Source organism: Doryrhamphus excisus, linkage group LG20 (assembly GCF_037039965.1).
Source record: "Doryrhamphus excisus strain RoL-2023G ecotype Guam linkage group LG20, RoL_Dexc_Guam_v1.1, whole genome shotgun sequence".
Lineage (NCBI taxonomy): Eukaryota > Metazoa > Chordata > Actinopteri > Syngnathiformes > Syngnathidae > Doryrhamphus > Doryrhamphus excisus.
This window is the reverse complement of record NC_136376.1, coordinates 5,406,598-5,420,612: the sequence shown is the minus strand read 5'-3', so window position 1 is coordinate 5,420,612 and position 14,015 is coordinate 5,406,598. Positions and strand designations below refer to the sequence as shown.

General features: G+C 43.5%; 1 protein-coding gene across 5 annotated transcripts in view; it reads left to right on the top strand.

Annotated features, from left to right (window-relative positions):
- The window catches only part of kcnh1a (potassium voltage-gated channel, subfamily H (eag-related), member 1a), a 37,206-nt gene that overhangs the window by 10,888 nt on the left and 12,303 nt on the right, over positions 1-14,015 (top strand). For 3 of the 5 annotated variants that reach the window (XM_058058147.2, XM_058058145.2, XM_078787355.1), the window contains 6 exons: positions 3-131; positions 281-399; positions 949-1,341; positions 6,237-6,263; positions 9,527-9,684; positions 10,982-11,253. In XM_058058147.2, coding sequence (XP_057914130.2) covers positions 3-131; positions 281-399; positions 949-1,341; positions 6,237-6,263; positions 9,527-9,684; positions 10,982-11,253 — 1,098 coding nt within the window. The remainder of the gene's footprint in view (positions 1-2; positions 132-280; positions 400-948; positions 1,342-6,236; positions 6,264-9,526; positions 9,685-10,981; positions 11,254-14,015) is intronic. The other 2 variants (XM_058058146.2, XM_058058148.2) reach the window with 1 other exon arrangement.

Here is a 14,015-nt window from a genome sequence, read left to right as displayed (position 1 = left end):
AGGAACGCCTGTTTGGTTCTTTGTGAAGATAGCGCCCATACGAAACGAGCAGGAGAAGGTGGTCCTGTTCCTTTGCACCTTCAGCGACATCACGGCCTTCAAACAGCCCATTGAGGATGACTCGTCCAAAGGTTGGTACCAGTAGAAGCAGTTCAAGAGTACCTCAAGTGTAGAAGTCAAAACTGAGGATATAAATACAAACCTGACCCCAAATCAAGCAAACACTGAGGTCACTCTTACCGCGGTCATGATTATGATTGACCGTGTTGACGGCGTGCAGGCTGGGGGAAGTTCGCCCGACTGACCCGAGCCCTGACGAGCAGCAGAGGCGTCTTGCAGCAGCTTCAGCCGACGGTGCACAAAGGAGAGAACGTCCACAAACACTCGCGACTAGCTGAGGTGAGACGAAACACATACTGTACTCTATTAGTTGATATTGTTCCGATCTGATATCAGCACAGATCATTCAAAGAAGATCAGCTGATTGTGATTCTTGGGTTCTTTTTTTCACTTTTTTGGATTTTTGTAACTTTTGGTCCAGTTAAATTCATTCATTTTCTACTGCTTTTCCTCACAAGGGTGGGGGGGGGGGGCTGGAGCCTATCCCAGCTGTCTTCGGGCGAGAGGCGGGGTGCACCCTGGACTGGTGGCCAGCCAATCACAGAGCACATATAGACCATTAACCATTCACACTCACATTCATACCTATGGACAATTTGGAGTCGCCAATTAACCTAGCATGTTTTTGGAATGTGGGAGGAAACCGGAGTACCCAGAGAAAACCCACGCATGCACGGGGAGAACATGAAAACTCCACACAGAGATGGCCGAGGGTGGGATTGAACCCTGGTCTAGCTGTGAGGTCTGCGCGCTAACCACTCGACCGCCGTGCCGCCCAGTTAAATTCAGTCTTCTTCTATTAATAACGTCATAAATGTCACATTTCAGGTGCTGCAGCTCGGCTCAGACATCCTCCCCCAGTACAAGCAAGAGACCCCCAAAACGCCGCCTCACATCATCCTCCACTACTGCCTCTTCAAGACCACGTGGGACTGGGTCATCCTCATTCTGACGTTCTACACGGCCATCATGGTGCCCTACAACGTGTCCTTCAAGACCAAGCAGAACAACGTGACGTGGCTGGTGGTGGATAGCATCGTGGACGTCATCTTCCTGGTGGACATCGTCCTCAACTTCCACACCACCTTTGTGGGGCCTGCCGGCGAGGTCATCTCCGACCCCAAGCTCATTCGCATGAACTACCTGAAGACCTGGTTCGTCATCGATCTTCTGTCCTGCCTGCCATACGACGTCATCAACGCCTTCGAGAACGTCGATGAGGTGAGACGACGTGTCATTCATCATCATTCGTCGTCGTGTTTTTAATTACAGTGTGTATAGGAGCACTGTGATTAAAAACGCGATGGACGTCGGAATTTGATTTCATAAATTGACTAAGGAAATTCACCATTCCTATTGCTGAAAACTAGAGATGCTCTGATCAGGGTTTATGCTGGCGATTCCGATACGATCATCCATGACTGATACTGATCACATGGATCAACTGTACATTTTTACATTTATTTATACATGAGTGGTATTGGCCAGGGGCACCATTACACAATTCCAAAGATTAAGTTCACAACAACCACACACAAATAGTGTTTTGAGGACAAGACATAATGGATATAATGACAAAAAGATGGTAAGTTTGTTCAGCGACACTTGAAAAAGTTAGTAGCCCATGAATAAACAAACTAAATGTAGTTAAAAAGTCACATTTGGAGTCGGAAGACCAGAAGCCAGGCGGATAACTCTAGCTAGCTGCCGCCAATGTAAAGTGCAGCCAGTGAGAGCTAGGCAAAATATGTAAACAAAGTTGCATGAATAATCAATAGGTTTGGTAAGGGAGTGATCAAGCTGGCGTGGATTGGCGTAGCCCGTGCGAGACGCGTCATTTTGTTGGCAAACGTACCATTTTTTGCTGCGCACCGATCGTTTTTTTGTAATCAGCTTTGAAAGGCATTTATCGGAATACACCAAATCTGCTGTGGGCAATCGGGCACATTTGTGGGCACAATGTGGGCACATTTCCACTAAATTAATTGTTGAATAATTGATTATTGTGATGATACACATGTTTTTCACTGAGTCTGGAAAAAGTATGGAATCTTGAAATATCAAATCTGTAGGAATCTTGTAATAAAGCATCACATCCCCAACCCCGCTCTCCCATAAACGTCATCTTCGTGTTTGTGAACATACAAAATGCCTAACGAGGAGCATTTTGTGGAGCGCTCGCTCTGGATTGGGAGAAAATTGTCGCATTTTAATTGGAGAAGGGAGCTTCAAATTATTCAACACACACACACACACACACGCACACTGTGGCGTCAACCCATGCCCTAAAACCATTAGTACCTCCAGGAAAGCTGACAGAAGCAATGATGAATAGGGAACAGCAAGACAACAACAGCATGCTTGAACACAGGAAGCGTTGGTTAAAACTGCAAATCTGCATTTGCGGGATGTTTCCATGTTGTTGTCAAGTGATATAACATGGAGGAGACAACATTTGGAACACCATGTGAAGCGACTACATGCCCCATTAATGTAGTTGCAGTTTGCAATGCTATAGAGCTGATGGTCCTAATATAGAAGTTACCTGCACGAGAGGGTCAAAATATTAGAAACGGTGCATAGAGGCTGTTGCTGATATTTAAATATGTATTCTATATACACTACCGCTCAAAAGTTTTTTTTGGCCAGTCTGATATATGGCGTTTTCTTGGCAGTACTGCCATGAAGTCGCCACTTCACTTTTGACACTGAAACTGGTGTTTGATGGGTACTATTTAGTACCTGTCTTCTTGCACAGTTGTGCATCGAGGCCTCCCACTACTTTTTCTGTCCTTGTTAGACCCAGTTTGTGCTGCTCTTTGAAGGGAGTAGTTAACAGCATGGTAAGAGATTTTAGTTTTAGTTTAGATTTTTAGATGTGTTTTCTAATAATCTATTAGCCTAAAACGATTAACTTGGATTAACAACCATTCCAGGAGACTGATGCAGAAGACTGACAGTTGTTGATTGTAACTCCCTCGGATGTGCAACAATCAGACAACAACTGGTTCTTGTGTGTTACTGATGATTTATTGCAAAACCAACGTGAGAACTAAAAGGGGTTCAAACAGATTCAGATTTCATTAACTTATATGCACCTAGGTAGGAACCAAAAACGAAAATAGGTAGGAACTTAAAACAGAGAGGCAGTTACATTGACAGTAGGTCTCTATGCAAAAATGTACATCGTTCTTTGAAAATCATCAAATTAATTTTAATTGTTTGTGAAATGGATCAAAATTGCTTTAAAATTTGTTTTTCTTTGGAAAACAAAGACATTTGCAAGTGATCCCAAACTTTTGAGCGGTAGTGTATATCATCAATATTTTATAAAAATGCTAATAATGATTTGGAGTAAATGAGAAAGTAGAAAAAGAAAACATACATCTCTTTGATCGCATATCGTGTATGTACAACACAGCATCAACAGAACCAATGTTGTAATAACATTAAGGAACAAACTGCTCAGCTAGCATGTGTACCGCTAACGTACATAAGCGCAACCAACATTTGAAAGCACTTAGAGGTAGCTAAAGCTGCTGGATGCTGATCACTCGGGTTGCCTACAGCCACAGCTGTAAATGCCAGTGTTTTTTATGGTGTTTCTACACAAGCAATGTTGTAGCCAGTCAGTCAATAAAGTGTACATTTCTTTGCATGTTTTGCTGATAAAATGCAATACTTTTGAAGCTAAAGGGAACACGTTATAGGCTTCTAAATCCAGCTATTTTATGAAACATCACACACACCTACACACACCCATTGAGTGATTAAATGTCGCCACTGGGTCCTGCACTTTCATTACATCAGTGCATCACACGGCGTGTGTTTTTGTGCGCTCTGTTGTGCTTATGTTTCATGATACGTGCGTCTTGCTCTACTGTGGCGGTGTAAAATGCTGCGTTAGCGCGCGGCTGTGCGTGCGTGGCAGCGCCAACGGTGCGAGGTGTTATCAGACGCTGAAACGTGAGCTCGGTGTTGAGGTGCCATATTTGCACGTGCAGCGTTTTCAGCCTTTCTTGTCTTTCGGTGTTTCAGCACCCCTGATGCTGACGACAAGTTTAACAATGGGGAGCAGAAGCGGTCAGGGAGGGGGTCATCCGAAGTAAACAACAGCACATTAGGAGACAGAGTCCTCCAAGCACTTGATTGTATTAGACCTTTACGCAGATTAATACAAGTATTACGTGCAGGATGCCTGTAGAATAAACTGGACAAACAGAATGACAGTTTAAAAGTCCTTTTGGTCATCCCGACTGGGAACACAGTGTTTTATTTGTCTGTAGCTTTAATGCTAATGAATCCACGGAAAAATATATGCACTGTAACTCTGCACTATATATACCAATATAATAGCTGTTATATATCGCATACGGCAATGTAACATACATAGAGGAGTGGGACAGGAGGCAGCAAATGTAAACAACACTAGCTACAGTGCTAACATTCCACTCACATTTTTTTTTCAGCATGCTAGGTTAGTCTATTTATCAAAAAAGATCCGATGTGGTGACTCCGTAATCAGGAAAAAGTCGAAAGGAAAAAATAACTGACTGTAGCTGACTGAGCTCCAGGTTTTTTTTTAAAGATGTGTAGCAAAGCCTGTTGTTTTGGGGTTTTCTTTTTTCTTTTTTTTTGGCAAAGCTGTCCTTTTATGTGGTGGTTTTACGCATCGGGGGGGCTCACCTAGGTAGGGGCGGTATCATGTCAATGAGGATGGACAAGCAGCAACTTCAAAAGCGAGCCTCTTCTCTCAAAAGTAAACAAATGAGGATGTTTTTCACATTAGGTGCTCATAAGCAGGCTTTATAGACACGTATTACTATTTGAACATCATTACATATTCTAAGATGCTATCGGTCAAATCTAAAGGGAGATTACGCTGAATACTTGACTATTTATTATTTGGAAAACGGTCTTTATTTGTCATTTGAGAGTCATTCACAGTGAATCTTTCACTGTATAAAATATTCATTCATTTTCTACCGCTTATCCTTACAAGGGTTGCAGGGGGTGCTGGAGCCTATCCCAGCTGTCTTCGGGTGAGGCGAGAGGCGGGGTACACCCTGGACTGGTGGCCAGCCAATCACAGGGCACATATAGACAAACAACCATTCACACTCACATTCATACCTATGGACAATTTGGAGTCGCCAATTAACCTAGCATGTTTTTGGAATGTGGGAGGAAACCGGAGTAAACATGCAAACTCCACACAGAGATGACCGAGGGTGGGATTGAACTCGGGTCTCCTAGCTGTGAGGTCTGCGCGCTAACCACTAGTCCGCCGTGCAGCCTTTATAAAATATGCATTGCAATAATCAACATACATCAACCGACCTGCTGCAAAGTTGGAACAAAATCACACATCTTTGCTTTGGTGACCTGCCAAGGCTGTGAACTTCATAAGATGTATTAACTTCCTGTCAGTCCGGGCCCCCCAGAGACAATCAGATGTCGAGCTCTACGCCTGGGGTAGGGGGGTCCACAGTGCGACCCTGGGGCCATTTCCAGCCCGACTGTGGATGTATAGATAGTAACTAGTTTGCTTTGCTCTGTCACCTATAACACAAAGCTAAGATGTGGATGTTTTGTTCAGATAATTCAGTATTTTGAAGGGACAAAATGTGCACTCCTGCTCGAAGCTATCTCTGAGGTGTCATTCTGGCTGATGACCATCCATTTCCTGGATGGGCTTTTGTGTTTGCCCAGAATCTCGGTCGACTCCCAAATTTGGCTCCAAATTGCTCGGAGGCCGTCCACGGCGCCAGTAAATGAGAGAACAATCGGTCGCGTTATTAAAGTCGGGCGGCAGACTCTTTGCCGGGGAACCTTAACAAACCACATGAATAACTCTCATGGCTGCTTTTTCCTCCACAGGCTTCCAAATGAGGTCGCGACAATTTAGTTATCTCTGGTGCTTTTGTAAAATGCTGCATGATCATTTTTCATATGCTTTGTGTACATGTTTTTTTATTTCATTCATCAATTGATATAACATGTCCTTCATTTTTGTTTTCTTCTTTTTCACCCCCCCCCCCTCCTCCTTTTGTTGTGTTTGCATGCCCCCCCTCTTCCTGTCCCGCCCGTCTTCCTGCATGGGACGTGACGGAAAGAATTGGAACCACCAAGCTGTCACTCAAGTAGGCTTCAGTTTGATAAGAATATGATAATGAACAGTTTTTTTCTGGCTTGTTTTGCACAAAACACAAAATCCTTGACCACAACACCTTTGCCGCGCCTCGTGCCGACCTTGCAGCGATTGCGCACGGCCAAAGTGCACCTGCAGGAGTGTCAGTGTATGAATTCCAATGACTGGGACTGCTTTTACTGGGTTTTCCTAGGAAAACCATTAAGCTGAAAGCCAATATATGGATGCTGTTTTTTTATATAAACAATGCAGGACAGTGTTTTTTCATATAATATGTAATAATGAAAATGGAAATAATCAGTTCCGGGGTCAAGCCATCATAAAACCTTTATTAAGTGTACAGGTAATCTTTTTAAGTATCATTCTTAGCTGTCATATGCTAGTAGTAAAGCATAAGAACAACAAACCACTGCTTCTTTTGGAATAACTGCAGCAAAAAAGTCCTTTGACGTGACATGAACCAAGCTCTTGTACAAAGCGTTGCATGACGTCATTAAGGAAGGCAATTTAAACGCTGAATTTTTATGTGACTTTAGAACAGGGCCGTCCAAACGTAGTCCAGCATGAGGGGTGTAGTGGTACCTCTGTTTTGGGTCCGGAATTCATTCTAAGAGGTCCAACAAAAACTGAAACGTGAGAATGTAATCACGTCAATCCAATTTATTTGTTACAGATACCCCAAAATAAGATAAAAAAATAAGAATCATTATACCCGAGTTCAATCCCAACCTCGGCCATCTCTGTGTGGAGTTTGCATGTTCTCCCCGTGCATGCGTGGGTTTTCTCCGGGTACTCCGGTTTCCTCCCACATTCCAAAAACATGCTAGGTTAATTGGCGACTCCAAATTGTCCATAGGTATGAATGTGAGTGTGAATGGTTGTTTGCATATATGTGCCCTGTGATTGGCTGGCCACCAGTCCAGGGTGTACCCCGCCTCTCGCAAGAAGACAGCTGGGATAGGCTCCAGCACCCCCACGACCCTCTTGAGGATAAGCGGTAGAAAATGAATGAATGAGTGAATGAATTGTAGTTTATTCAGAAAACAATGAAAAATGATTATAAATGATCAATGGATGGAACTTATTGATGATGCAGACTTGTCGTACGTCCTGGTGAGATCGCATTCTATCGTGTTTTTTTAACTTCTTTGTGAAAATGCTGGCACTCGCAACTTTCTTTGGCCCCATGACGGGTTACTTAGCAGTCACACTCAATAAAGAATCAGCAAAGCGAAAGGCATTTGATTGCGCTGAACCATACAGTACAGGGCAAACGGGCTAGTTTGTTACGTGCAATGTTCGACAAAAAACGGATCATATGAAAACCGGGGCTTACACAAACCGAGGTCTGACTGTAAACAGGTTCACGATGTACCTTCTTCCATCTAGTCGAGGAGCATTTCATTGGTCTGTCATAAACAGATGAACAAAATCCGTTATTTTGGACAGCATTAAAATAAATAATCAATATACACCATACACGGATGTAGGGATTCGTCATCCTCCATGCACAAGTCTGCTAAAATGCGTGCAGTCCCAACACTGCTGCTTTGGGGAGACTGTTCGCCGCTGGAGGATGTAAAACCGTCTTATTTGTTTTTCCGACATCGTCAGCAGGGACGGTGAACCTCAGACTGGCTGGTGGAAGTTTGGAAATGACTTAGATATTTTTTTAATCAAGGGCCTGGAATCAAACACTTTAGAGCTTGGCTGCATCCAGGATGTACTGTATCTTATAACATCCTTCATGTGTTCTGTGTACAGCGACTTGGGAGTTAAGTTGGGAATCATTTCCGCAAGTTCCGACTCCACTTGCCTCACAGTAGGACTGGAACTCGCAGTCTTGTTTTCAAAGTTGGCATAGATTTTTTTTAAAACCGAGTTCCACTGATGTCAATGCAACCCGGACTTTATATATATGGGCATGCCCAGGTCATGCACAGAGTTTTTGAAACACGGGTAGTCCCACAAAATATCATTTAATGACCCCATTTGCACTACCGATGTTAGGGTTCAGGGTTCGGCAGCTGTCCGGAAGTCCTCAGGAGCATATTTTACTGTTTTTATGTTTCAATATGGGCATGATTCACTTCTTTTTACACTTGAATGACAGCTAAGGATATGGAAATGTTACTTAAAACATTCCCAGTACAGTAGCTAAATGTCTTTATCATGTTTGACCTTAGCTTGGATTGCTTTTCTTTCCGTTATTTCCCATGGAAAAGTTGTTTAACACGACCAATCCATGTTGTACCCCATCTGGGATAGGCTCCAGCATACCCCTGTGGCCCTTGTGAGGATACATTGTGAGGATACACTCACATTCATACCTATGGACAATTTGGAGTCGCCAATTAACCTAGCATGTTTTTGGAATGTGGGGGGAAACCGGAGTACCCGGAGAAAACCCACGCATGCACGGGGAGAACATGCAAACTCCACACAGAGATGGCTGAGGGTGGAATTGAACCCTGGACTTCTAGCTGTGAGGTCTGTGCGCTAACCACTAGACCGCCGTGCCGCCCTCTAACACTCTTATTTACACAAATATTACATCACTTCCTTCAATGGAGAACTTTTTCCCAGGTTTGCTGCAGAGGTCCTAAGTGTGCGGAGAACTTATCATAAAATGTCGCCGGGAGTGATTTTAGGAGAAGATGTCATGACAGATGCCAGATAGATCGGATCGGGTGACAGCGAGCGCAGCAGTTGTACGAGCTGCAGACCGCAGCGCATTAGCAAAATCAATATGCCTCACACACGCTCAGTAGCGCCCGGCAACGACTCCCTCATGCTGCAAAGCACAGTGGGAATGTCTGTTTGAATCACTGGAGGTGGGTGTTTCTCGAAAATGCTGAGTCGGCATATGTGCCACACGGTATATTGTCCACATGTGTTTTACGATCAATGTCATAACACGCTTGTGTGTTTGCGTGTGTGTGTTGTCACCTTTTATCATGTTTGTACAGTTGTTGCCGCCATGCTTTTGTATTGTCGTCATGTTTGTAAGCTTTGTGTTTTATGGCATAAAGCAAATTAGCGTCATTTCTAATAATGTGGCTCATTAATAATAATGTGTACTTTGGTACACATGAGTGGAATTTAGAAGATATACTGCAGTCCTGTTTGTTGTACTGCTTATTGCAGTGAAGTGAACAAAACTGTCAGAAATAGGTAGTATTAAATAAGTTCTGCTTCTTCCTACTCCTTTTCAGACATATTGAATTGTTACCTTTGTTTCCCACTCCCTCTCAGGGTATCAGCAGCCTCTTCAGTTCCCTCAAAGTGGTGCGCCTCCTCCGTCTGGGTCGGGTGGCCCGGAAGCTGGACCACTACATCGAGTACGGCGCGGCGGTGCTGGTCCTGCTGGTGTGCGTTTTCGGGCTGGCGGCTCACTGGCTGGCCTGCATTTGGTACGTTTCTCTACGTCGATTGATTTCAAGTGCGAAATGAATTAGTAATCAGCCAATTACCACAACGAGGACACTGATTCAGCTCCTTGTGCGCTAATTAGCAGTTGTTTTTTTTTTCAAAGCTGTGCTTGTTTTCACATATGAAACATGTGCATCGCCGTACCTTAAAGCCAGGACCGCTTTCTGTAGTTGGTGTCCTGAGAATTAGCTTCCCATCCTCCACATGCAGATGCATGTTGCCTCTGAAGTCTTATACCATATCCGCAGGGGGTCCGGTACACGCAGGCGCGTTGGCTGGTGATCCACATCGCTCATCTTTAAGATGCACGCCGATGTTTTTACAGGACTAATAATAAAAGCCGCTGGCCGCACAGCAAATAAAAATAGCCTCTGCGTCGATTCCCCCAGTGTGGTGACGACGGTTGCCATGGTCACTGAAAATGCTGCAGCAGCAAAAAAGTTAAACCGTCGTCGCTTCGAATGACAACGAAGAGTGGCAGAGACGTACTGTCACTTTAAGTGTGTTTATTTGTTTGTTATTTTCAGTTTCACTATATGGCTAATCCCTGACAGTTTTAAACTCAGAACCTGTGAGGTGACAGTGCCACTGCTAAACACTGGTCCACTGCGCTGCCATGTGAGGAAAATGAGAGCACCCTATGGCAGGGATCTCAACTGATCTCAGTCACATCTGATTGGCATTTTTATTTTAGTTCAGTCATTTTTATTCATATTTTTAACTCACTTTTTAAAGTTTTTATTTTGATTTATTATTTTATTTAGGTAGGTAAAGTTTTTTTTTTATATTAAAAACATTTTTATTTTATGTTATTGTATTTTTTACACTTTTATTTCAGTCATTTTTATTCATTTTTTTACGCACTTTAAGGTTTTTATGTCATTTATTATTTTATTTAAGTAAAGTTTTTTATATAAATTTTTTTATTTAATTAAATTTTATTTTTATGTATTTTTTACACTTTTTACAGTCATTTTTATTCATTTTTTGCACACTTTTTAAAGTTTTTATTTTTATTTATTATTTTATTTAGGTAATTAAAGTTATTTTAATTAGTAAATTTTATTATTATGATTAAACCAAGCAAATCAGCAATGCGCGGCACCGGTAGGACTAATTACGTGTACTAATTATTATTAATTACGGTATTACGTACATGTATGCTAGGATGTCTTCCAAAGCATTTCGACACAACCCATAGGGGGCGCCACAAATATCGGATGCTATCATCGTTTCACAAGACTGTCCCATCGCAACTAACCCTTCTGTTGTTTCCAGGTACAGCATCGGCGACTACGAGGTCATCGATGAGGAAACCAACATCGTGCGCATGGACAGCTGGCTGTACATCCTGGCCGAGACGGTGGGCACGCCGTACCGCTTCAACGCCAGCGGCACAGGAAAGTGGGAGGGCGGCCCCAACAAGGACTCCGTCTACATCACCTCCTTATACTTCACCATGACCAGCCTCACCAGCATCGGCTTTGGGAACATCGCCCCGACCACCGACGGAGAGAAGATCTTCGCGGTGGCCATGATGATGATCGGATGTGAGTGGAGAGTGTTTTTTTTTTTCCCGGTCTTCCCTTCCTTTCCTCGTGGCTGTCTCCTTCAGCAGACACACGATACAACACACACTGCCAGACTCCACAGGGGGAGGTGAATAATTCAATCACGGATCATCGACGTTTGGGAAAATCAAACCTTACAGTTGATTAGCACAGCAAAATATCCAATTCCAAGAAGCTGCCAGGGTTCTTCTAAAAGGCAGCGTTGGAGTCTTTTAATTCCATTTTTTTTTTACATGAACGTAAGTGGCATTTGTGGCACCTCCTGCGTGTTGGGAAGTGGTTTGTTTTCAATCCAATGCTGAGTAAAATTCAGGCAGGTATCGCTGATGTCGATTCAGTACCGATACCTGTGCAAAATGGATTTCGTGCTTGCTGCGAAAACGGTCTGTTTTAATGTATTCCACCCACGGACTACGGTTTTTTACAACATCGGTTACATCTAATGTTTTTTTACGAGACTACCAGTGATTGAAAACTGCTTGCTGACTCTTCTACACGACCAAGTCACGTTGTAAAGGCGTCGGGTTTCATCAGGTAGTCCAGCTGCGTACAAATAAGTAACATCATTAAACATGAAAACTTTATTTACACACCAACACACCAATGGAGAATCTAGCTAGAGTAGAGGAGTTAGTTTACACAATTCATACAACTTCATACTTCTTACAATTTCACTTCCTGTAGGTAGTGTCCCATTACTTTTGTATGTTTCCTGATAGATTTCCAGTAGCTAACAGGAAATATTTAGTGTCAAATCCTCCTCATCCCCTTGAGTCACTGCTAAGACCCCCCCCAAAAAGCAGTGTAAGAGTGAAACGACAGTCATACTTTAATACTGCATCCTGTCTGACATCTTCCCATCATGGCCGTGGTCTCCTCCACTGTCGCACAGCCAGCAGCTCTGTTGTTCTTGCCTTCATCGGGCTCATTAGCTCAGCCTGCCGCGTTGAAACCGCTGCTGAATTATTAAGACTCACCGAGTGTGATGCATTGCATCGCTCCTTTCGCACCTTTTTTTTTTTTTACCTCACTTCTCATAAAAACGTCTCATAAAAAATAATATTCAGACAATCTGAACGAATAACGAGGAGCGCGGGATGGAGCCGAGCCTTTTTTTAGAACATGTGGAGGCTCTGAGTTAAGTAAAGGTACCCTGAAGGGGGTAATAAATCCAGACAAACGCCGATGATAGGATATGAAAAAACATAAGTGCAGTGCCCAGAAACCTTAATTTGGATTGAGCACCTTCATACATACACCCCCCCCCTTCCCCCCGCATATACATGGATTTTACCATTAAGAGTCACTGTGTAAAGTTGATATCAAGCTTTAGTCATCACAAACTTTTCAAACATTCACACAACATTCATTCATTTTCTACCGCTTATCCTCACAAAGGTTGCAGGTGGGTGCTGGAGCCTATCCCAGCTGTCTTCTGGTGGCCAGCCAATCACAGAGCACATATAGACAAACAACCATTCACACTCACATTCATACCTATGGACAATTTGGAGTCGCCAATTAACCTAGCATGTTTTTGGAATGTGGGAGGAAACCGGAGTACCCGGAGAAAACCCAAGCATGCATGGGGAGAACATGCAAACTCCACACAGAGTTGACTGAGGGCGGAATCGAACTCAGGTCTCATAAAGATGATGAAGATTATTAATATTTTGACACTTTCTTTCTTTGTTTCTTTCATTTTCTACCGCTTATCCTCACTAGGGTCGTTGGTATGCTGGAGCCTATCCCAGATGACTGCTACACCATGGACTGGTGGCCAGCCAATCACAGGGCACTTATAGACAAACAACCATTCACACTCACATTCATACCTATGGACAATTTGGAGTCGCCAATTAACCTAGCATGTTTTTGGAATGTGGGAGGAAACCGGAGTACCCGGAGAAAACCCACACATGCACGGGGAGAACATGCAAACTCCACACAAAGATGGCCGAGGGTGGGATTGAACTCGGGTCTTCTAGCTGCTAACCACTCATTCCACATGCAGCCAAGCATAGAGATAAATGCTGTAATTAAAGCTGGGGCAGATAATGTTTTTTTTTTACCTTTTTTTGTGGCCCACTCCTGTGGGAGACCTGGCGGTTGATTGAATGTAAATGTAAATTGCAAACATGCTGTGTCTGAATACACCGCACGCTCATAGCTACGTAGTGTGTTTGAATGCATCCTCATCAGCACACCGCAGTGCTGGACAGCGCAGGGACAAAAGTGCTTCAAGTGTGATACTGTTGCAACACTGAGAAAAGGAGACAGACACAGAGTTGTTCACTGTTGTGTGTGTGCTACATGCCCATATATGCATATATATATATATATATATATATATATATATATATATATATATATATATCCCTTGGACTGCAGTTCGGAAGCCCCTAATTTAATTTAAGGTAAGAATCATCTTTGGGGGCGGCACGGCAGTCGAGTGGTTAGCGTGCAGACCTCACAGCTAGGAGACCAGGGTTAAATTCCACCCTCGGCCATCTCTGTGTGGAGTTTGCATGTTCTCCCCGTGCATGCGTGGGTTTTCTCCGTGTACTCCGGTTTCCTCCCACATTCCAAAAACATGCTAGGTTAATTAGCGACTCCAAATTGTCCATAGGTATGAATGTGAGTGTGAATGGTTGTTTGTCTATATGTGCCCTGTGATTGGCTGGCCACCAGTCCAGGGTGTACCCCGCCTCTCACCCGAAGACAGCTGGGATAGGCTCCAG